Raw genomic sequence first — 23,775 nt, forward strand, 5'->3', positions numbered from 1 at the left:
GAACACACTGCGCCCTGCAGAGCGAGCTGCCAGGAAAGAGGGAGCGTGGAGGAGAGGTGCCACTTGGGTATTGTTTGTCAGTGGGGAATAGAAACAAGGAGCTTTTGGTAAATTGCAAACAAAACACAATAGCTTACAAATGTTAGAACTACAGTTTACTCCCACTGTTTAAATACATTATAAAACTATGAAAATCACTCGCAAGTCAGCTTTATGGAGCGGACAAGGCGACAGTTGAGTGAGTGAGTCATCTGTCCAATAGACGATCTTGCGGCGGGCTGTGTTGGCTGCGGTGAGGATGAGCTAACATGTAGCCTGATCATGATCTGACCTCAAGCTTCAGGTTCCTTCAGCGCTTTCACCTGCGCAGGTAAACTACAGCGGGACCCTGTCCGGGTTAGTCCGGGTCAGTCCGGGTCAATGTGCTGCGTGTGTGTGAACGGACCGTTAGCACGGGCAGGGCTAAAGGGGGACCCGAGGCTGTGAAGCTGTTAGCTAGCTTCAGATACAGCATGACATGTTGGAGCCAATCCACCACTGACACACTCAGAGGCTTCAGTGGTAGTTGTCTGTAGTTACTGACAAATAACACGTATGCAGTTTAAACTCTGATTGTTGTGTATGATAGCATGATGATGATCTGGCTTTGACTGTTGGTTGTTAAACACAGTAAACAAACCCACTGGATTTGCATTATGGTGTGATGGGGGTGGACAGGGGAAAGACAGAACAAGATCTTATCTCATCCTTTCTTTGTCCCACAATGGGGACATTTGCAATATTACAGCATCAAGAGTCAAAAATAGGCACCAGTAAGTAATAAGTAACATTCTAGTGTGAGGATAATTCTACTTAAGTGTTAGGAATATGACAAAATGAATGGAATAAAGACTAATGTACACAGTATGAAAACAAGAACTATATGTGCAGTGGGAGAATATGTCCAGTGAATGGATTGCACATGAACCATTGTATTAAACAGACAAAATGAATATTGCAGAGTTTGAATAAATTACTTTGTGCAAGATAGTTATGATACTATATTAGGGCCACATTAAATTTTTTAAATATTCAATTAATCAAATGATCTGTTTTTCTATCAATCAATTCATCATGTAATGGGGAGAGACCTTTAGCAACACCAGATTTAATGTGGGGCCATCTGCCTCAACCAGTTGGGGTGAGAAGAGAGAAATAAATGGAGAGAGGATTGGTCACACTGGTGGTTCTAATGAAAAAAATAATATCATAATAACTGAGATACTTATAGATGTAATGATGTTATTAATGATAGCAGCACCAGCTAATAGTTGTAGACAAGCTACAGGAGAGAGAAAACTAGTTAGTGACATGTGGTAAATTATTCTGTAACATATCAGTAAATAGAAAGAAGTGTCTACAGTTTCCTTTTGCTCAATGTAATGTCTTCATTTGGCTTATTTTGTCTGATCAACAGTATGAAGCAGAGAAAAGCTGCTTTTCTTGTAAATTGTTGCTGATTACTTGTAATAATCACCCAAATGATTTGTTTTCCAGGTCTACACAGTATCATAATAACCATGGCCATTGGCAGAGATAGTCACACGTCATCATATTAAGGTAAGCAGAAATATGATGGCAACAGCAACAACCCTGAACTGTAATGACTCATCTCTACTGTTTTCATCCTTGTCTCATTTGAGCCTTCATTACATGAAGTAGGTACATGAGTGCAGTGAACTGTGCACTGACATGCAGAGGAGGTATTTAGTTCATACTTGTGAAGAATCAACGCAAGAGAGGGTGTGGTGAGTCAGTGTTAAGTCATCAGTATACAAGCTGAGACTTAGCTGCAGTTTATTACTCTGTAGCAGAGGGTACAGAGAGGAGAGACTATGAATTATAAAACATTTTCATATCTGATGTCTAGCTGCTGGAAAACCTGGATATGCTGTCGGCCATGAACCAATCACCATCACTGAAACGAATGCACAATTCCTGATTCAGTTAGGTGCATATTTAAGTACAGAATCTAGAATAACTAAGATAAAGACAGAAATACTATACACATTATTGGGCTGTTCTATTAATGTGCAATATAGAGATAAAAGTTGTGTGAGTGTGCAATTTTTCCAAATTCATTTGTAATATACAACATGTAATATGTGCAAAGCTGATTTTGATTCATTCATATTAAACCAAAATCCTGTGAAAAAGTAAGAACTCCCAGACACGTTGTTGAGCCGATTCAAAGGTAGAAGACGAGGTAAAGCTTATTACAATGAGGCACACAGACACTGATCATCCTCTCCTCTGAGACCAGATTTAGGCCCACAGGTTGCCATAGAGACTGCGGTGCCCTGCTGTGATCGCACCACTCCCTCCTGTTCTCCTTCTGTGTCTGGTACACAGCATTTGGATTCATATAATGTATTTATTTAAAATGCGTATTTGCCTGTCTGCAGTGGAGGTGTCCTCAAATGGATATATTTTTCATATTTCAACCATCACTCATGATGAAATCTGATGGTTTATTTTATTAATTAGAATATAGAGGAGAGACAGAAAGTCTCATTGGTATGGAAGACTATTTCTGCCCACAAAAGAAACAAATATATATATTGAATGACAAAAATAGAAGTAGGCTTTTCAAACATGGGTTGTTTAAACAGACTGGTTTGAATCATTTGTTGAATGTTGTGACTTTGATCTGACTAGGCTGCAAGGAATACTCTGCAGGTCTAAGCTGCAGCCATCATAAGTTGTTGGCAGCTTGCAAAGGAAGTAACCTGTACGTTGCCTTCCAGATATTGGAGCAAATATGACCCTTTTTTATTTTCTCGCTCCTGTAACCCACAGTAAAGAAGCTGGTTCACTTAAATGTGTTTTTCTGTGTGAGAAGAAGTCAACTAATTTGGACCAAATCAAACAAACTATAGGTTTGAACATGTCCTGAGATTGCCATGATTTTCACTGCACAAACTCTGGCTCTGGGATATTTTGGCTTCATTTCTGCATTGTGGAGGAAGTCTTCTTCTCTTTTGAGAGTGTACATCTGAGCTGAAATATTGATACATGACAGAATAGAGCAGAGTTCACTGTGGTCACCACCATCAGAAGTCAAACAGAAGCTGATATAGGAACAAAGAGAGCTGGTTGAAGCCCGGCTTTGCTTTCACTGTCCCCCAAAGGCCCCTGGTTAGCATTATTTATGCCTTCTTATTTTGGAGAACCTGAACAAGCCTTATCTGTGTAACCAATACTCACTTTCATGAAATGATGCCCCAGGATCAGGTAGCCACTTTATATCCTTCTTACAACATTCATCCCTTCACATTTGCCTCTTACAGGGTTACCACTTTGCATTTCCCCTGCCAATGTACTGGAAGGTCCTTGGCCCTGAGCTCTGGATTTGCTGTGAATTATTAAATGAAGAAGTTTTTGGTGGGGCCGATGGTTGTAGCTCAGTTACCTGAGAGCTCCTGCCCTTGTTTTCTTTGACTGACAGATGTCACAGTGAGGCTGCTTCTAGGAAAGGGCTTTCTATGAGCGGGAGTCCCTTGTGTTGCCTGTTCTCTTGTGTCGGAGCTCAAACTCCTCCTGAGGTGGAGGCGACTATGGGAACCTCAGCGAACATCAGGCTTAGCCAGGAAGAGCTGCTGTTTTACGCAGCCTGCATTTGTAACTGTTGGTGTGTGTGTCTGTGTGTTTGTGTGTGTCTGGAAGGCCGAGTGTTTAGGAGAGGAGGAAGAGGAGGTGGTGGTAGTGGCATCCGTATGGGTAGCAGCTGGAGGTGGCAGCTCTCCCGGGCCATGCGACTCGCACTGCGCTGGTGCCGGCTGTGCCGCCCGCAAAGAGGAGGAGGAAACAAAGCCCGGATCAGCGGGAGGTTGTCGGAGCTGTGGAGCTACAGCAAACTGCTGCTCAAGTCACTGTATTACAACAGCCTCAGCAACTCAGACACACTGCTGGACTGTGTGTTTGAACCTGTCTACTGGATCGTGGACAACGTGACCCGCTGGTTTGGAGTGGTGAGCTTGCTCCTCTTCTCTTTTCTTTCGACACTTCTACACATCATCTCCTCTCACGTCTTTCCTCACTTTCTGTTCCCTGGTTCCCCTTTTCTCTCTCAGGTGTTCGTCTGCCTGGTCATTCTCCTGACGACCTCAGTCGTGGTCGTCATCTACCTGTTCGTCCTGCCCACGATCTTCAGCACATACCCTGTGCACTGGGTGGCCTGGCACCTCTGCTATGGCCACTGGCTCCTTGTCATGGTGGTCTTCCATTACTACAAGGCTACCACCACGGCTCCCGGACACCCGCCAAAGGTCTCAGAACCCCTAACATACGATCACAGTGTATACACGCAGCGTAGACGCACTGATGTGGGGTGCGAGAAACTGCTTTTAGAGAAGAGGGAAACCCTTTGCTGTTGTATTTGTTGTACACTATAAGTGGCTGTATCATTGGTAAAACCTGACTTCTTGATTCATATGGTATATCCTCTTTGTGTTCTTTATTTTAGGACAAAATTCATGTCCCCTCAGTGTCCATCTGTAAGAAATGCATCAGTCCAAAACCGCCCAGGACGCACCACTGTAGCATCTGCAACATGTAAGATCATTTTCCCAACTTCATCCACGAAAGTTATTTGATGATTTAAATTTTCTTTGCTGTTAATACTTTCTGTTTTATTGCAGGTGTGTTTTGAAGATGGACCACCACTGTCGTATCCTTTTTTAATGAAGAAACGGGAGAAAATGCGTGAACATTTATTTATTTATTTTTTATTATTTCCCATTTTTTATAACGTTGAACTTAAAATAATTTGCAGCCTGGCTGAACAACTGTGTGGGCCATTTCAACCATCGTTACTTCTTCTCCTTCTGCCTCTACATGACCCTGGGCTGCATCTACTGCAGCATCAGCAGCAGGGAACTGTTTCTAGAGGCATACAGCGTTATAGAGGTGAGACAGCACCATCACCACGGCTGCGAACTAAGCTCAGATTTTCAAGCGACTCAATTCAAGATTTGCTCTCTGCTATACTCAGGCGCCCCTACTGGTGGGATGCATAATTCGCTGTTGTGACTACGAGTTGCGGTCTGAGTCTGTTCATACAAGCATTTGTTGACATGTTGACAGAAAATAAACTGCGAGTCAACAATTTCACTTACGCAGCTCAACTTCTAGCTGCTAGCTCCGGCTCTAGTTGTTGTGTGACGTAATGCCGTAAAGCATGTTGTAATGTTCCAGCACAGTACACCAGAGTTACATAGTGCACTTCCGCCTGCAGGGGATGCTGTGACGCAGTTGTCACCATATTTGCCTGCAATTAACAGTTAGGTAGCGGCTGCCAGGCGGCAACAAGAAGGCAGATTTCGATCTCAAATGGCAAAAGACAAGTGGAACAGGAGACCTGAAAGCGATCTTGGCTTGCTGCTCTCATATTTACCTCTCATACGATGGTCTTATTTCATGAGTGTTTGTTTGCCAGATGGTTAATAAAAACGTGTTCGTGTTAAGACTTAGCTCATGCATATTGTAAGCAGTGTTATCCTGAGGGGGACGGACCTCAGAAAGCAGCGAGATAAGTCTGACCGTATTCTTCTCTCCCCTTTAGAGTTATTATCAGACCCCAACTCCAGACTACACCTTAAGAGAAACCACGGCTCACAAGAGTGTCATCTACCTCTGGGTACTGACCAGGTGAGTGACACTTCACCGCTTGTAGTCTCTCTGTTTAAAAATCAAACGAAAGTGGTAATGTAACCCCCACATGCACCCGTTCTCCAGCTCGGTGTCAGTAGCTCTGGGGGGACTCACCCTGTGGCACACCATACTCATCTGCAGAGGGGAGACCAGCGTGGAGCGCCACATCAACAACAAAGAGATCAGAAGACTTGTGGAGAAGGGCAAGGTAAATATGATGATCATAGACTGTAAAAAAAGATGGATGAGGAGGTGGGATTCATGACTGATCTGCAGCCAGCCACCAGGGGGCGATTGAGACACTTTGGCTTCACTTTTGGGGAGCTATCATGTTGTACAGTCTTCATATATGTTTGTTTTCAGCACTATATATGTGCCAAGTTATTGCACAGCTGCTTTTAACACTGGAAAGAATAGTAAACTTAAAGATGATGAATTGTTTAATCCAACTGACTATGGTTCTTCATGTTCTGGTGCAATGCAGGTGTTCAGAAATCCCTACCATCATGGCGGGATGAACAATTGGAAGTTACTGCTCGGTGTGGAGAAAAGAAGGTAAGTTCAGTTTTGCATTTTTCTAAACTGTGATTGTAATCGTATCTTAAAGCAACACTATGTAACCTTTACTGAGCAACAGCGCCCTCTACGGCTACAAATGGGGATTATTCCTGTTGGGCTCCTAATATGTTTATGATTTGGAGATGACGACTGAGTTACTGCTAAAACATCTTTTCTCATCCTCAGTCACTGGCTCACACGGGTCCTGTTACCCTCGAGTCATCTTCCCCACGGGGACGGCATCATGTGGGACTGCAACTTCACCAGAAGAGACCCCATGGCCATCTGACTCTCACCTCTTCATTATATTTAAAAAAAAATTACCATATCAAACACATTTATCCTGAATTTACATTTCAAGCAACGTGACTAGAGACAAACTAGAAGCTCCCACTCCCTCTGGGAAAAAGACACTTTGCTGTGTAAAGGTGTTTACGGACATAACCACTCGTCATTCCTCAAAAAACCCCTCTCCGTCTCACTGTCTGTCGGCAGCCTGGTGAAGTCGGAGAAGACTGAAGAATTGATTTACAGAAGGTGCTGCTGGCCAGCACACACCTCTGTTTCCATTTGCAAAGACTGAATTTCTGCACATTTCTTGCACCAGCACTACAGCCTCGCCCGTGTGAGATTGTGATGTGGAGGAATGGAGACAGGGAAGTACAGGAGCGTTACAACATCTTACAGGTGCTGTTAGCTTTCTGCTATAGGAGAAGAAAACTGGCTTGTTCGTATTTTTTTTAAACCAATCACATTTGTCCTGAGTGGCGCCAAACACTTGAGATAAAGACTGACAACGAAAAGCCAAAGTATCTCAGATAGTGTGATAAGAACTATCTAACATGACCGATACTGCAGCCAGCCGCCATGTAGAGATTGAGATGTTGACTGCCCTTGCAATAGTGAGCAGGTGAGGACTTATGAAGCATCTGCACAGTGGGAGGCGATCAGTGTCAGTGACTTTCATTTTCATCCCGTAGATTGCAGCTCAGAAGTTGTTGAAAACAGATGGGAAGCAGAAAACGAGAGAATGAATGATAGCACCTTGAATAACTGCCACTGTATGTACAGTATCCCGGACATGTAATCATGGATCTGAGCCCAAACCTTGTCTGCTTATTTAAGAATGAGTTTGTTTTAATGAGATGAAAAGACATTTTTAACGATCTTGTTCGGTTAATTTCCTGATAATTTAAAATGTCATTTTCAAAAGCTATTTCTATCATGAACTCCTCTGTTAACACCTGCAGTGTTTAGAAGAGATATTTTATGGAGTGTGTGTGCTGACGAGCTTTAGAACCACAGACATGAACTGAAGTTCTGGTGCCGAAGAGTTGGATCTACTTCTCTTAAATATCTGACTTGAATCTTTTGCTCCTTACATGAAGAAAAATAACATTTTGTGTGCCTTGTTTGGGGGTTCAGCCTTTAAACTGAGGCCATTTAAATGAGTGAGAAAAAAGGCACTGTGAATTCCATTTTTTTTCTTTTACCCCAGCGTGTTCTTCATTTCAAAAGGAGTTAAATCTGTAGTTGCCATAGAAACATGACACATCGCTGTGTGTAACCAAAGGGGGCTGTGCTCCAATTTCATTTATCTTTCCCTCTTTTTTTAAATAAAACAAGTGTTTGATATTTCCTGATTTTACTCTTGTTCCATTGATTGGTGATCACATAATTACTGTCCAGTGGTTGTGTGGATCAGTGCGGTTTCAAAAGATTTTTTTTCCAGATTTGTATGAGGTCACTGACATTTGACCAATGAAAACATCAGTTCATCTCTAAATTCAAGTGACAACTGGTCAACATTCGAGGAAATCCCTTAAGGCAGACTTGAGACATGTTCAAGTCAATTTGTGAGTTTAGTAAACGGATTATCTTAAGGCAAACTTAAAAATGACGTTAGAACTTTTTTTTTTACAATTACAAAGAAAACCTTTAATGACATCTTAAGTTAGACATTTAAATACTGTCTATTTCCTTGGCATTAGTTGACATGAGGTCCAAAGTCGGCTGGCCCTACAGAAATGACTCGACACTAACTATGATATCAATACTGCTTCAGACATATTGACACAACTTTACTGATTAATGAGCATTAACATCAAAAAATAAAATTAAACAACATTCACGCGCCAGTGGAGACACGACACATGTAGAAGCGCTCAATTCTTGTCACCCTGTGAGCAGCCTTGGTCTTTACAACTCCACCCAGCTGGTGACTCAAATCAAACGCACCACCTGTTGTTTTAAGACATTACTGCTCAGACACACGTTCATCCAGATGAGAAGATAAAGGATGGTCAGTGTCTGCTGGGTTCAGTGCTCTTCTAGTTAATAGTCAGAAAATCATCTGATAAAATGTGGTTATTTATCAAGCAAACATACTAAATATTTGAAAAATTCATCACTGTATAATGATTTCTGGAGGATCTGAGTGAAAGAGAGTAAAAAATTTCAAATTATACACAATCAAAGTGTCATGGCACAAATCCACACAATTTCTGCGTGTAGAGAGAAAGACAACGTACACGAGGAATAAAACAATGAGATCTTCATTCTTGTAACTCAAGGGACTCTTAAGGGAGTCCACATTCTCTTACTTGTGCGTTTATGAGGTTACAACAAAAGTATGTCAGTAGAAAGGGGGAGAAGATGGTGGGTGGAGTTAAACCGGAGTGGGAGCTTTTGTGTGGTGTGATTGTGAGAACGTGGTCCTGGAGAGAGAGGAGGTCGGGGTGGTGTTGAGATGTAAAAATCACCTTCCCCCAGGGCTCCCAACAAGGAACCTACAAGAAAGAGACAGAGATGAGTTGTTTTTTTAGAACGAGCTATAAACAGCACAATCCAGTACAGGAAAGAATTGAAATCAGAGACTTAAAAGTTGCTCAATATGGGAGATCCATCGCAAGAAGCAACTAAGAAGAGTTAAGTTTTCATCTTGTGTGTTAATGCAGAAGCTTGCAGTTTTGAATAGTTTTTTTTAGCCACTGGAAACACCGATGCTTCACTGCTTCCACTTCCCAAATCTCTATGTGCAAAATATTAAACGATTAATTGAGTTTTGAGGTTACTTTCCGTGAAAATGTTCCTGCTGTTGTGCAAACATATGACAGACAATCTCATGCTGAGTTCTTAAAATATGCAAAAAACTCAAGTGCAATATTCTGGATGTTTTCTGGAGTTCCTGTCCTCAGGTGAGCAAATATAAAACTTGAACAAAGGACTAACGGTGACTTCTGCAGTGACAAATGTTACATAATTTCATATTTGGACTCCTCCAGTGAGTCTTTCTGTAACAATGATGGCTGATTCTTACCATTCCCCTCGTGCCAGTACAGCTTCACTCCTCACCATCCTCTTCTTGTCGTCCAGAGGCCGAGCAAGAGCTCGCAGCACCCGCGCCCGAAATGGCAAAATCTGAAACAAACGTTGGAAGAAATCTTTTATTTCTTGAGGAAAGTTGCGTGGCACAAATTACTCAAGCTAATCCCACACACAGGAAAGGACATGAGGCTTATGTGTCAACTAAAATATCTTATTTCAAGGCTTATCTGAACACAAAAATGACAACAAATACAAGAGCAATAAATGAATTGAAGACTCCACGTGTATTGCATAGAAATGGAGTGAAGTAATGGAGCGTTATGGAGAAAGGACTGATGATCCAAAATGATCAACATTTTAAACATTGACAATCTTGAATTTTACCTCATGTGAGGGGAGGTGAGAGAGGGCGTGGATGCAGCGCAGCGAGGTGATCTTAACGCTCTGCAAGGAAAATACAACATATTGTTAAACATTCTGGATTATTAACAGTTCACCATCATTGATCGACTGATTAAGATACAGTATTCCAATTTTGAATGAGCAATGAGCTGCTTCATGTGTTTTCACATCATTTTCTTGCTTCGTTTCACTGCTGCTGAAAACCAGTCACGACAAACAGCACTCTCAGTTGCATTATGTCACTAACCATGGTAGGACTCGAGACGAGGACCAGCAACCTGCTGAACAAAGCCTCCAGCTGCTGTATGAGAGCCGGCGGTGGGTCGATGAGGACGGGCTCCAGACAGGACAGGGTGGACAGCTGGACGCCCTGATCGGGACACGACAAGGCCTCTAGCAGCAGTGACAGGAGCTGGACGGTGACGAAAGAAATAAAAACATTACGAAAGAATGTTTCCCAAAGAGAGAACCTGAAGAGAACAAATGAGTTTCCTGTTTACGCACCGCTGGTAGTTCGGTGATTTGAACCTGCTTTGGAAGTTTGTTGACGATGTTGGACAGAGCCTTCAGGTAGTTGGACTTCTTCTCTGAGGGGGGGGGGGGGACAGTAAATCTTTTTACTAATTTATCTATTAGCCTTTATTTAAGCAGGTTCAACCATTGAGATTAAAAATCTCTTCTACATGAGAGACCTGGACGAGAACAACAACATCACAATTTCAAACATAAAAGAAATGAACAAATGTAATATTAAAACTTCATCATTATATACAACACGAGAGATTTTACCAGAACTTGCTCAACGTTACTGGGCTTTGAATCATTCTGTGAATTATCTTATGTATCAGGAACTGAAAACCTGCAAGCTTTCTTTCCCAGTTCAGCCCAGGCTTTGGGGACAAGGAATCGCAAAATGTCCACAGAACGAAGATTATGATTTCAAAAATGTAATAACCAGCAGGGTGTGGCCAGTGAACAAAAATCTCTGTAAATCTGTAAATGCTGAATTTAACCTATTTTGTATCTACAGTCTCCTCAGCAGTGCTTTTCCCACGAACCTTGCGGTGCAGCATTGAAGCCCTGCACCAACTTTGCCGAGTTCTCACTAAAGAAGCGCTGGCGGTACATGATGCGGACGTCGGCATGGCAGCCGCGGTTTAGGACGTCGGCGGAGTCGCTCATCAGCAGCGAGAAGCCTTCTGCCGCCATCGTACCCAGATCAGCATCGTCCAGCAGAGAGAAGAGCTTCAAGAATAAAAAGAATAAGAAATGAGCTTATGACACCAAACTAGCTTGAGTTGCCATTTTCCAATTTCAGGTGGAACAGAATGAAACAAATAAATCAATTGTCATAAAACACAGGGTCACAAATAAAGGATATCAGTGAGAAGGTGGATGCATTATTTACCTTGTCAGTCAGTGCTGTGGACAGAGGGTGGTATCGAAGAAGCAAAGCTTTGGCCACCTGAAGACAAAGAAACAACCTTATTTATCTATCCATGAACCAAACTAATAGATCAACAGGTGGTGGTAAAATAAATTAAAGCTATATTGAAATCTGTAACTCTTACCCAGATCATGTGGGTGAATGCCTGAGTGCGGGCAGGTGAAGACGTAGAGTCCAGCTCTCCACACACTCTCTTCATCGTCCTCTGAATCAAGCTGTCAAGAGAATCACCTGAAGAAAACAACAAATCAAAAAGATTTTAACAGATTTTAACGGACAGCATGGCGCTCTCTGTTCTGCCACAGAAACGTGTGACTACAGACGGGAGGTTGGAATGATCAACAGACCCTGCGCTCGCTTGTTGACCAGCCCAGCGAAGCACTTGGCAGCAGAGGTGTATGAGAGAGGGTGGTTACAGGTGCAGCTCATCTCCTCCAGCTGTGACAGCAGCTGGTCTATCTGAGGCACCGCCACCTGGACCACACACACACACACAGAGTCAGAACACAGCTTCAGGAACTCCAACATTTCAATAAAAGCAGAATTAGGTTTTCAAAATGAGACTTACACCGCGAGGTAGCGAACACACACAGCCCATGAGCAGACAAACCATCTGTGACTGGCTCCACGACTCCCCCTGCGGCTGCTGGGGAAACATTTCATTTAGCTGACACTTTTATACAAAGCAATAAGTGCATTTAACCTTGAGGGTACAAACATTACATGCTTTAATGTGTTCAGGTAACAATGACATGAAAAAATAGTTCAAATTCTGAGATGATAAACAGCTAAATTAGGGCTGGAAAATAAATAGGCATCATTTTCCAAACCCTTATAAGACTTCGCATTATGGGTTGTTTGTAGCCTGGGTGGTGCTCAGGCAGTGAGCGTCATTGAATCTGCTTATAATAAGAGTTAATCAGCCCTACATGTGTTTGGCTTTCAGGCTGACTCATCATCCGTCTATTATCTGTAGAGCTTAGTAGAGAAAATGGTTGACCTGTGATGGTGGAGAGCAAATCCCAGCTGACACTGAGTGAGAGGAGGGACAGGTCACCAGAAAATCAGTTATGTGCAGGGGTCTGATTAATATGAGTGCATGCAATTTGGTGCAGATCTAAATAATCTGTATCTAGTGAATTTGAATGTGCATTAATAAGGGGACTGCTTTCTAGTCTTCAACAACAAACATATATCTAATAATCATTAAGTGCTCAGTGAGGTCATGATGAGGAGGCTGCTGTTGAAACCATATTAAGGGAGCAATATTTGAAGAAAAGAAAACAACACATAAATACAAAAATCCCTGCACACACAGACCTTGAGCAGCTGGATGGGTGAAGGGAAGGAGTTGTCGGGCAAAAAGGAGACATCATCATCCAAGAAGAGAGAGACAGCCCTCGCCGCCGTCTGTCCCGCCAACCTGACGACATGAGACAACAGACACCTCGTGACAAAATGCTTTTTATGGTACATTTTTACACGTTGACAACAAGTCTGGAAGAGAAAGGAAACTGTGGCAAGATCAGGTCTTTATGACACTCATCTCTATGACACTGTACATAAAGATGGACGACATGACAGCTCCCACAAACTGAAGCCAAAGCGTCTTGAGCTCCCTCTGTGTGACGTCCACTCCATGTTAGTGGACGTGACAGACCAGACCAAAAAAAAATCTAAATAAATGTCAATTGAATTTTTCAATCAGGTTATTTGATATTTCTAGTTAGTGGGAGGAAGTGGCATTGTGCCGTCTGTCTTTCTAAACAGTCAATAACTTCCTAACACTTACGACTAACTAACATCGTCCTCCATAGACATGATGCTGCGTATTGTGCATTGACAAGATTGCAAATACTCTGGAGTTGTGGTTTTGGAGTACAATACCAGTATGAAATCACAAACGTTTGAGGAAAAGATACAAAAAACAAAGTGCACATACAATGTCAAAAAGATTGTACTGACTCTGACTGCAGCCTGGAGCAGGAAGTACTGATGACAGAGACCACAGCAGACAGGACCACTTCCTCTACCAGAGGACTACGACGATCAGAAGATCCCGCACCTGCCAAATACGAACAAGTGGGTGAGAAACGCAGACAGCATGAAGGAGGTCGTCATTACCATCAAACCAGGTTATTTAGTGAGTTTTTAGTGAGACTGCTGCTTACCCTGCAGCGCTGCTTGGAGCGCCAGTGAGAGCAGGCGTGGAATGATGATTTCATGGAAGCACCGCCCCGTCTCCTCATTGTCCTGAACCTGCTCTGCTATCTTCTGGAGGCTGCGGCACGCCAACACCACCTCCTCCACCGAGAAACCGACGCTACCTGAAAACGACAAGAATTTTCAGTTTCATTCAGACAGAAGGCTTCATTCATTCCCATATCTAACACTGAATATAAATACGAATATACTGTGTGCATACAACTGATGTGTTTGCTTTGACACTGACATACAACAGAACACTGTTCATTTCCATCGACCACGTGACTAGACACCCGGGGACCATCTCTACAGACAGATTACCTATGTGTGCCGAGCTGAGGACCTCCAGGAGGACAGGCGTGCTCTCCTGGACAACACTGGGTCGGATGGACACCGCAGCCAGAGCAGACAAACACTGCTGACGCACTGCATGATGGGAATGTTGCTCAGAAACTTCACTGTTGTCTTGATCCATGGGCTCTGAGCAGAGGAGAGGAGAGGAAAATGTTGCTTGTGATTTTCATCATAAATTCACCATTTTTATGACAAAGTTTCTATTACCTATCACTTACTGGGAGGGGGCTCATACTCGTGCAATCAAATATTTTGTATTTAATAAATGTAACTGATTTAATTGAGTTGAAGAGATTTGTGTCAAAAATGTTTTACATACTACATGGACAGAGTAATTCAGGACATGTCGAAAAGGGTAAAAAATATATTAAGATCTGTGTGGTGTTTCTACATAGTCCACATTGCACAAAAGGATGTCATACTATTGGATTTTCACTAACCAGAAAACATCTCCTTCTTTAGTCTTGGGATGAATTTAGTGATAAAGATTGTTGGGTGTAGCTCTGCCAAGGCTCCGGCACAGTCGACCACAGCAACACTGGAGCAACAAATGGAACAAAGACACAAGATTTATGTTTAGTTCAACTGCAACATCTGATATTGTAAAAAAAAAAAAAAATGCTGACACCGCTTCTGTTTTTTCTCTATTGTGTAGATGTGAATCTACTAAGTTGTGTAAGTACTTAAGTAGAAACAGAAAACAGTGTGTGTCTCTGTAGCTGCTTTCATACATGCAATGAACTCTGGATTTTTTCCTGAGGAACTGGATGTGAGTACACAAACGTCAGTCTGTTGCTTCAGACATCTGGAATTTTTCCTACCAGGCCATGTGAGAACACGTTGATGACGTTTCTCTCCTGCTGTTCCTCATATGTGAATTGTCAGTTTTATTTGTATAGCGCCAAATCATAATATACGTTTTCTCAAGGAACTTTACACAGTAAGGTCGAGAAAGGTTAAAAGAGAGAGAGAAAGCCATACAGGAGTCAAATGATTGAAAGAGATGTGGAAAGACAGGTGAAAGTTTTAACCGTGAGCTGACCTGACTCTGTCAACCTCCTCGGTCAGCAGCAGCCTGGTCAGGTGATCCACAGCCAGCTCGATATCAGCGTCCACAAGCAGACCTGACAGAGAAAGACTGTCAGAGATAATCTGACCGAGACTGTAAACTGTGCACGAAGGAATGTATGGTATCTCACCTGTTTGCTGTGCCAGTGAGGTGAGCATGGAGGTGGCAGTGATCTGCAGACTGGAATTAGTTTCCGACAGTGCTGAGAACACCATGTCACACAGAGACTGGCGAAAGGCTAAAAACATGCTCTCTTCTGATGTGGAGGGGAAACGTTGTACACGATGTACAAAGAAAAACCATGAGGATTTAGCTTGCTTGATACATGGTTTATAATATTTCAAGATTTTAATGAAGAAAACATTTCAGTTAGGATTACACACGTAATAATAATAATAATAAGACTAAAAATCGCATTTTGAATATGTATTGATGTTTATGGGGAACAAGTGGCAGTTAGGGAGGTTAAAAATGACAAGCCAGGAGTGGTTTTGATGTGCTGAAGTAATGAAAGTGGCATTAAATTAAAAATAATAATAATAATAATAGATAAAATAAAATACTGAATGCAGCACTGACCATTCTCTGATGATTGGCTGCTTGTTACTGACTGGGAGAATCGCAGCACCACCTCCAGTAATGTCCGTCTATGGGAACACTGCAGGGAGGAGAAAAAGTTTACTTGTCTATTAATAAGTTGCTGGTTGTTGCAATAATTAAAAAAATGGACGACATGTTCAAATATAGAACAGCTAAAGAAAAAAGCTCACATTAACATTAGCGCAGATTAAACTTAATAAACATCTGGGTGTCAGTTTTATTGGTTTACCTGTGTTCTGCTGCTGTACTGCTCGATGAGAGCGGGCATGACAGAGGCTGTGATGATGTGGCTCGCCCTGCTGGACGCACTGCATGCGGCCTGCAACAGCTTGGCGCTGGGCCACACGAGCTTCAGGTCCGGCTCACACAGATGATGTTTGCAGTCTGGAAAAACATTATACAATCAGTTATGACATCTGCCAAGGTGATTTCACCGGTCCGTTTGTTTCTTAGCAGGATTACACAAGAACCGCTGAACGGAACTTGGTGGAAGGATGAGACATGGGCAAAGAAAGCACTGATTATGGTGCAGTTCCAGGAATTTTCCATCATTTTCTTGACAAGAACAACTTTCTGAGTGGATTTCTGGATTCTGATTAACTCTCAGTAACCAACTGATGGATTTGTTCGTTTGAGCTTCTAAATGAATGTGCCAGTATGAACCTTTAGATACAGAAAGAACTTTAAACCCAAATATCTGTATTGTACTGCAGTCAAACAACACCCATCATTTCAGGGTAATACCTAAAGACAGTCAACTTCGCACTACTGTCAAGACATTAGTCATTGTGGTATCATTTCCTGCACATCTACTCAAACAGTGCTGCACTGTGAACCCTCCCACCATTACAGTGACATTTTCTTTACCAGTGCTGCCTTTCTGTTACTCTGACCGCATCCGACCATTATTTAGTCCTTAAACCTTTTACATTTTTAGTTTTATCTAAATGTCAAATAAGTTTGAATAAAACTGACATCTCTGTTCACTTCACCTGTATTTATTAGTTAATTTGTCTCTTTTCTTTGCACGTCTATGTTTGGATTGTCCTATCGGTACAACTGCACATATTTACTTTTAATCAAGTACATGCGCATGAGTTCGATTTCAGCAATTCACCTGTGAGAACAAGATCCAGGAAGGTGCTGAGAGAGTCTTCAGAGTCAGAGTTGAGGACTGAGCGAGACAGAGAGGAAGTGAGTGCGGTGAGAGCCGCAAGGCCTGCAGACTCGATCCTCTCGCTGGATGTTTGAAACACCTGCGATGAAACAATGAGGCCGAGCGTCAGCTTGTGATTCTGTGAGACTTTGAATATACCGGCCCTTTGTTCACTCTAGTGTTAGAAAAGTCTCTTAAGAACAAAAGGAAACCTGTTGAAATTATTATCAGATGTCAAAAGCAAGAGAAACTGAATTTGTTCCATTCTGCACTCGTTTTCACACACCTGCAGAACTGCTGTGCTCCATCTCTTCTCTATTTACATTAATCAGAGAAAAATTCTTATTGCGAGAACGCACCCATAAAGATGCTTTTACACTTACAGAATGCTAAAACACAAAGCTTTGACACCACATACTTACATGAATGTATCTATATACAATTTGTTTCAAACAAACCTCTCTGCGCAGTGATGTCCAAAGTCCCTCAAGGAATTCTGCCAAGTCCTTATGTTCATATTGTGACATACAGGAAGTCTGCAAAATACAAATTAATAATAACCAGCCAGGTACAACTTTTCTTTAATTTTATACAATCAATCTTGCCTTTTATCACTGCACCAAATTAACTGATTATACATTTTAATTCACTCTATATAATCTCTCTCAGCACCTTACTCAAAGGTGTTAAAAGTAACCATTTGTCTATTCTTAAGAAAATAGCAATTATCGTTCACAGGAGCCTCCCACATGTGGGTATATGAGATGGAAACGTTTGAGCTAAATATTTCTATCTCCAACCTCACAGGAAGTAGCACCGAAGAGTTTTAGAAATGAGCGGGAAATCTCACCAGAGTCTGCAGCGAGTCCAGCTTCGCACTCTGAACATCTGAGTCCAGCTTCTCAATGATGAGAGGCAACAGAAACTGTGCAGTAACAAACACAACATAAGCATAATCTAACAGCTCAACTATTCTCATGCCAGAACATTTCCTATACACCAAAAACCAAACATATAAACGTTCCAACTACCTCTGCAAACTTTGGTGTCCCGGACAGGACGGCCCGCAGCGCTTCAATTAGGTCCTCTTTGGTGATGCCGTGGGGGTCATTAGGAGGCTGGAGTGGATGGGTGGTGTTTATGGGGAAATGAAGGTAAAGCAAGAAGAGATAAACAGGCTATTAAAAAACACAGAATATACATGACAAACATGTTCCTATATCTCACCAGCAAGAGGCAAAAGTGTCTACCAAGGTTTGAATGCAATTTAATGTAAGTCACACTGGATAGTCAGATTATTCTAATATAACCAGTCCATAGACATATACAATGATTTTAAATAATACATTGTGCAATTAATTAAAAGCAAGAGTTGGTAATCCTTAGAAGGCAAGAGCACTATGATATACTTCTCAACCCCTCACACCGGGGCTCTGATCAAAGCTACACCCTCAACTTGCGCTGTCCGACTACCGCTAGAAGACTCGCTCACTTCAGACTATCCTCTCTGCTTCAGTGGATGTCTCTCCAGGTTTTGAAGATTCAGGGCTCAGTACGTGCAGACGGACAGCTACACAACATCATTTTTCAGTCAAACAAAATGATAGTTTATTACAGTCCTGCGAGGGCCAAAGACACCAGCTTTTTTTCCAGACAACTTTGTTTATTGATGGCTATTGGGACGTAAAAATGATTTCAAAAATATCACTAAAAGTATTTCAGAAACAATTTACCAACCCTAAACGTTTAAGCAAATTGGTAGTTCATTTTAAAGGTGGGTGACAAATCCCAGAAAAGAGGTGCTATCTTTAAAAGCTCTGGAGCTAAAACAGTTTCTGGGTTTTAATGGAGACTTTAATGTGAAAGACCAACAAGGGACGTTAATATTTTGTTGTGGTAATAGAGCACTGCAGTGGTCACGCAACACAAAAACAACATATCAGCTGCATTATGGAAGTGTGTTGCTGGTTTGCTCCAGAGTCAACAAATCACCACAGAGCTGTGAGCGTCGGTGACGTAAAGAATGGGAAACGTGCGTGAGCAGATGAGGAGGCAGACACTCTATCATCATTGTTTTGGGTTCGCCTGAGGTCACAGGAAGTCGGCGATGACATTTCTGTCTGCTCTGCTCTCTTGCTTTCATCGGTTCTCAGTCCAAAGCAGCTGAGTAAACAGGGACTTACGGGGTTGAAGTCAATGGGGAAATAGCAGGACGTCACTTCGAACAGCTCCTCTGTGAATTTACCTGAGGCAGCAAACAGGAAATTAACAGAGGGGGGGTCAGAACGGATACAAATAGCAACAGAGTCCATGGGAAACAACAGCGAGAAAGATGTTGCACATGCTCTTACCTAGATCATATCCTCGATGTATGATGTTGTTTGCAATCTGGAAGGCGAGCAGGAGATTACGAGGATCCCTCTCACCATCCATTGACTGAACAAAGCCAAACACAAAGTCCGCCCCTAAACCCTTCAGCTCTGTCGATTAATCAAAAAAATGATTAGTTTTGTTAAATAGGTGGGAGAAAGCCTTTATTGGAGAGTGGTGACAAATTTCCGACGAGGGAAAGGCCGCTGAGGTGAAGGAATCACATCACCAAAGTACCACTTCCTCAGAATCTAAGGGAAATTGTTAGAATGTTGAGTATAAAGCTGCAACTCTGTTCAGGTTTGGTAAGTCTAACAAAGAACTACCAGGTGAAAAACCTGCTGTCTCTTACCAGCCTCTCTGGTCTCCATGAGGTTGATGAGCATGCTGTAGACGCACGCCCTCTCTGCCAGCATCAGAGACTAGAGAAAAATAATCAGAACATATAAATCATTTACCCACAATGCTTAGACTCAAGAACAATTGAGAGCGTTTTGTGCAAAGTGCCTTAGACCAACATTTTTTTGAACCGTGGATCTGTTTGTTTGGATAGTTCAGACTTTTGGGCCAATTGCAGGAACAATAGATGAAAAAGAAACACATGCAGTTTGCAGGATTTGATTGCAGTCTTTGCGTCAGACACTAAGTCCCTTGATTTTAATGGTAATATCATCTAGAAACCAATCCATGACAAGAAAACCCATGTAGGTGATGACAACAGAACTCACATACGTCATTTCGAATTCTAGAGTGTGCTCCCTAAATTTTTAACAAAGCTAACCAGATAAAGTGTAAACAATGTGACAAGGACAATAACTGTCGGACTGTCAGGTGTGAAAACACCTTTAGATTATTTAACTTTACCCACAAAGCCTAATGAAGAGGAAGTGTTTTGCAGAACACAGAGGAAACAAGAAGCATCACACTCGATAAAGTGTGGTGAGATATTGCACAGGTCTAAATAAACAGAGAGATGCAGTTCAGAATCAAAGAACACACACCAAACATCTTTAGATATAGTTTGAATTAAAACTGCTTGTTACAAATCTTTAATATAACATAATACTGAATCTCACCTGTACGTGAACATCCTGAAACAAAGACCTCAGCATGGACACAGCTGAGCCAGGAGGCAACGCTGCACATTTTGTCTGGAAAAAGCACAAACACACAATGTGCATGTTGGTCTCCGCTGTCACATCTGGAACTTTTTAAAACTATTATCCAACTTTCCAGTGTAAAAAAAGTGATTCATCTCATGCAAGATGTTTCAGATGTTGTTGTCGATAAAAATCTATCGCATACAGACACTCACCAGAGCTCTGAGCCCCTGTAGGACAGAGGGTGTGATGACGTAATGGTCCTTTAGGCGGTTTTCATAGAAAGCAATCAGCACTTCCACTATGGAGAAGAGGAACAGGGAGATATGCTGTCAAAATATCTCTTGGTTTTGCATCCAATGTTTATATGATATATTATTATGATGGTTTGAAAAGGCACTTATGAAGAGAAGGGAATTAATGAATCTTAAAATCCAGAAAAACAACCAAAGACTATGTAAGAAAGACAGAATGATTAAAACAAAAGGGCAGAAAATAAGTGCACCTTCTCTCTCTGTAAGATTTCCATAGCACTCATGCAAAACCTCAGACAGCAGCTGGACTCCTCTGGCTCGAGTGTGAGGCTGAGAGCTCGTCAAGCTCAGTCTGCAATGGCGGTCAGAGGGAAATGAAGAAGGAGAAGGAAATGAAAGTGACAAGTCTGTGATATTAAAGTTACTTTTTAACACAGTGAAGTGTAACTACTGTTAACAGTATAACAACTATGTTAGAATCTTAGAACATTAGAGTAAACATGTTCTGATACAAGCAATTAAAATGCCTCTGATACAGAAGAAAATTCCAGGCATTGGTCAGTATGCAAATCTATGTACCGATCTTTAAAGTGTATTAGTTTCACCAAGATAAAACTGCAATTTTACTTGGACTTGAATTCTTCATGTGATTATTTTTCTCTATTTTTTGACATGTCTTCCAATTAGCACCAGTGGTTTGAGGGAGACCCATAGCACTCCTGCCACCCCTCTTTTGAAGGCATTAATTACTTTAAAATATTTGTTATTTATTCATAGATTCATTTAGTTATGCTATTGCACTGTTTTATACAGTTATATACTGTTTAAAACTTAAACTTTTATTTTCATAAACTTTAACAGCCACTTACAAAGGAAGTAATTTGCTGTGTATTCCTAGATTGATTGATTTATGATCATTTCAGTTATGACACTCAAACTAGATAAGAAAAGTAGTTCAATAATGTTCCTTATCTGTGTGTTTGTCTTCTTAGCCATTTAACCCGAGTCAGGCTACACAACAACGATTGCAATCCATACAGGGTTAGTAGTATAAAGCTGTTTTATTATTTGTTTTTTAAAACCCAGTGGTAAGTGATTGGTACTTGGTTTTAGCTGATATAGAAAGTACAGGTATCAATATCGGTAAGGGAAAAATTGTATATCGGAACATCTCAAATATCAAGCTGATGTTGTCCAGAAGTGATATCTGGCTAATTGTCATAAGTGTCATGTATTAGAAACCACCACAGACTGCAGAACGCAGCAGCCGGTGGTTCTGGATCAGGAGAAAAGACCCCAACTGGGACAAACACCCGGGTCTGATCTGCCTGAGGTGGGGGTGCTTTAGTAAAGGAAGCTGTGTCCCTAACATCCTCTGGTGATCCCTGACTTCTGCTAGTGGTTATTATCAAACTAGTGCAGGAAGAAGACCCTGAAACGTGCAAGGGATACAAGAACTCTTGAGTTTATGTTCTTGTCATGTCTGTGCTGCTCCTGAGGAGGTTGTCAGCTCACCCCAGCGCCTCCACCAGCTGCAGGACTGTGAACTTTCCATCTTTGACACCTGAAAATAAAACCAGGATTAGTGGGATCGCCATCAACACACAGTCACCTCACAAAACCACCGACTTGTGAAACACGAGTGTCGGTGAAGTTATCTGTGCTTGTTACCTACAGAGGTCAAAGTTACTGAGTTCACTGACGGGATGTTTCCACACGGACACAAACACGGCAGCTAGCGAGCAGCAGCATGCGGTCAAACACCAGCGGGGCTAGCGTTCAAATCCACAGCGATCGAGGACTGACAGTGGAATAATAAAGCAGGTCTGCATTCAGATCGCGCTGGCACAGTGGAAAAGTGAGCCGAGCCGTGTCCTGACGCGTGTTCGAAAGTGTCATGAGGTCGCAGAGACACACAGGATGTTGTTAGCTCCTCGAGCATCACGCCGTGTGGAAGCACTCAATGGCTTCTGTGGCGGATATTCCACAGCGAGCTGTTGTGCAGAGTGAATTACAAACTTATATGCATGTACGTATACACTTATTTACCTGTCGCGGTGTCTTTGGCCTTGCTGTCCTGAAGTCCTGAGACAAATTCCTCCACCAGAGACAGCAGCAGGGAGCTGTCCGCGGCCATCGTGCCCCTGACGCTCCGCGGCTACGGCTGCGCATGCGCCAATGTGGAAGGCGAAAACTCAAATGTTCAGCACCATTCATACACAAGGCAAACGACACTGAAGTGTTGAGTCTAAACTGATTCACGTTTAAAAGACAGGATAATAGTTTTCAACAAAAGAAAAATAAATAGTTGAGTGTGAGTTTATGAGGAAGCTGCAGTAAAGAACAACGTTTTCAGCCCTGATTTGAATGATCTGAGAGTTTCAGCAGAACTCAGGTGTTTGTTCCAGGTGGGGGAGCATAGATGCTGCTTGACCCTTCACACTGAATCAAGCTGTACCTGAGGACCGGAGGGGTCAGAGCCAACAAGTAACATACATGTATTTAGGCCCGAGACCATTCAGTGCTTTGACAAGTAGTGCAATTTTAAAATGGATTCTTTGACACACAGGAGGCCAGTGCAGGGATTTAAGAACCGGTGTAATAAGGTCCATTTTCCTGGTGTTGGTTAGGACTCCTGCAGCAGCATTCTGAACGAGCTGCAGTTGCCTGATTGCTCTTTTGTTAAGACCTATGAAGAAACCATTACAGTAATCTAACCTACTGAAAATAACTGCATCAGCCAGTCTTTCAGAAATCCCTTGATTCTTCCTATATTTTTGAGGTGGTAATACACTCATGTAGTAATCATCCTTATGTGGTTGTTGAAATTCAAGTCAGAGTAAATTATTACACCCAGATTTGTTTTTTTGGTGTCATGGAGTAGAGGTGAGCACTGAGATCCAATAATGCCATGACGGAAGTTTTGGATGCATCATTGTTCAGTATGTAATTTAAAAGTTTAATAAGTGCAGTCTCAGTACTGTGCTGTGGACGAAATCCAGACTGAAAAGCACTGGAAATGTTGTCTTGCACCAAGAACGTGCACATTTGCAGAAAAACCATGATCTTTCCCAAAAATATTTTCTTAACGATGATTTTTAACAATTTAATATTGTTATGCATCTATTTATTCGTTATTGAAACATACAGCAGACTCAAGGTTTTTATAATTATTAATATTTAGTTTTATTATTCTGACATTTGATTTATTGTGTTTATTTATTTGGTATTTTTTAAAGGAA

The 23,775-nt window shown here is 41.9% G+C and overlaps 2 protein-coding genes across 5 annotated transcripts; one reads left to right on the forward strand and one right to left on the reverse strand.

Annotated features, from left to right (window-relative positions):
• Positions 1-16: 16 nt before the first annotated feature.
• On the forward strand, positions 17-7,892 carry zdhhc16b (zinc finger DHHC-type palmitoyltransferase 16b). Of its 3 annotated transcripts, XM_020083009.2 has the most exons (12): positions 22-107; positions 263-370; positions 1,537-1,599; positions 3,706-4,010; positions 4,113-4,307; positions 4,505-4,593; positions 4,680-4,708; positions 4,814-4,947; positions 5,603-5,688; positions 5,776-5,899; positions 6,176-6,246; positions 6,436-7,892. In XM_020083009.2, the coding sequence occupies exons 4-12, from the start codon at positions 3,756-3,758 to the stop codon at positions 6,536-6,538; spliced, it is 1,086 nt and encodes a 361-aa protein (XP_019938568.2). In that variant the 5' UTR covers positions 22-107; positions 263-370; positions 1,537-1,599; positions 3,706-3,755; the 3' UTR covers positions 6,539-7,892. The 3 variants fall into 3 exon arrangements, with proteins under 3 accessions (XP_019938569.2, XP_019938568.2, XP_069374008.1); XM_020083010.2 differs by lacking the exon at positions 263-370 and having other exon boundaries at positions 17-107; XM_069517907.1 differs by lacking the exon at positions 22-107 and having other exon boundaries at positions 232-370; positions 1,537-1,598; positions 3,709-4,010.
• Positions 7,893-8,158: 266 nt separating this feature from the next.
• Positions 8,159-22,735, reverse strand: mms19 (MMS19 homolog, cytosolic iron-sulfur assembly component). Of its 2 annotated transcripts, none has more exons than XM_020083489.2 (31): positions 22,583-22,735; positions 22,049-22,097; positions 20,785-20,885; positions 20,495-20,580; positions 20,256-20,330; positions 19,532-19,601; positions 19,161-19,289; positions 18,993-19,054; positions 17,841-17,927; positions 17,660-17,734; positions 17,268-17,345; positions 16,771-16,909; positions 15,883-16,037; positions 15,633-15,711; positions 15,184-15,309; positions 15,027-15,108; positions 14,425-14,522; positions 13,952-14,110; positions 13,597-13,752; positions 13,391-13,490; positions 12,746-12,848; positions 11,994-12,068; positions 11,773-11,899; positions 11,550-11,656; positions 11,387-11,443; positions 11,037-11,223; positions 10,483-10,565; positions 10,226-10,390; positions 9,961-10,020; positions 9,569-9,669; positions 8,159-9,038 (listed from the first exon to the last, which is right to left on the reverse strand). In XM_020083489.2, exons 1-31 carry the CDS (start codon positions 22,668-22,670, stop codon positions 9,008-9,010), a joined length of 3,090 nt encoding a protein of 1,029 aa, XP_019939048.2. In that variant the 5' UTR covers positions 22,671-22,735; the 3' UTR covers positions 8,159-9,007. The 2 variants fall into 2 exon arrangements, with proteins under 2 accessions (XP_019939048.2, XP_019939047.2); XM_020083488.2 differs by having other exon boundaries at positions 11,994-12,071.
• Positions 22,736-23,775: the final 1,040 nt, after the last annotated feature.

The sequence above is a fragment of the Paralichthys olivaceus genome, chromosome 21 (genome assembly GCF_024713975.1).
Source record: "Paralichthys olivaceus isolate ysfri-2021 chromosome 21, ASM2471397v2, whole genome shotgun sequence".
NCBI lineage: Eukaryota > Metazoa > Chordata > Actinopteri > Pleuronectiformes > Paralichthyidae > Paralichthys > Paralichthys olivaceus.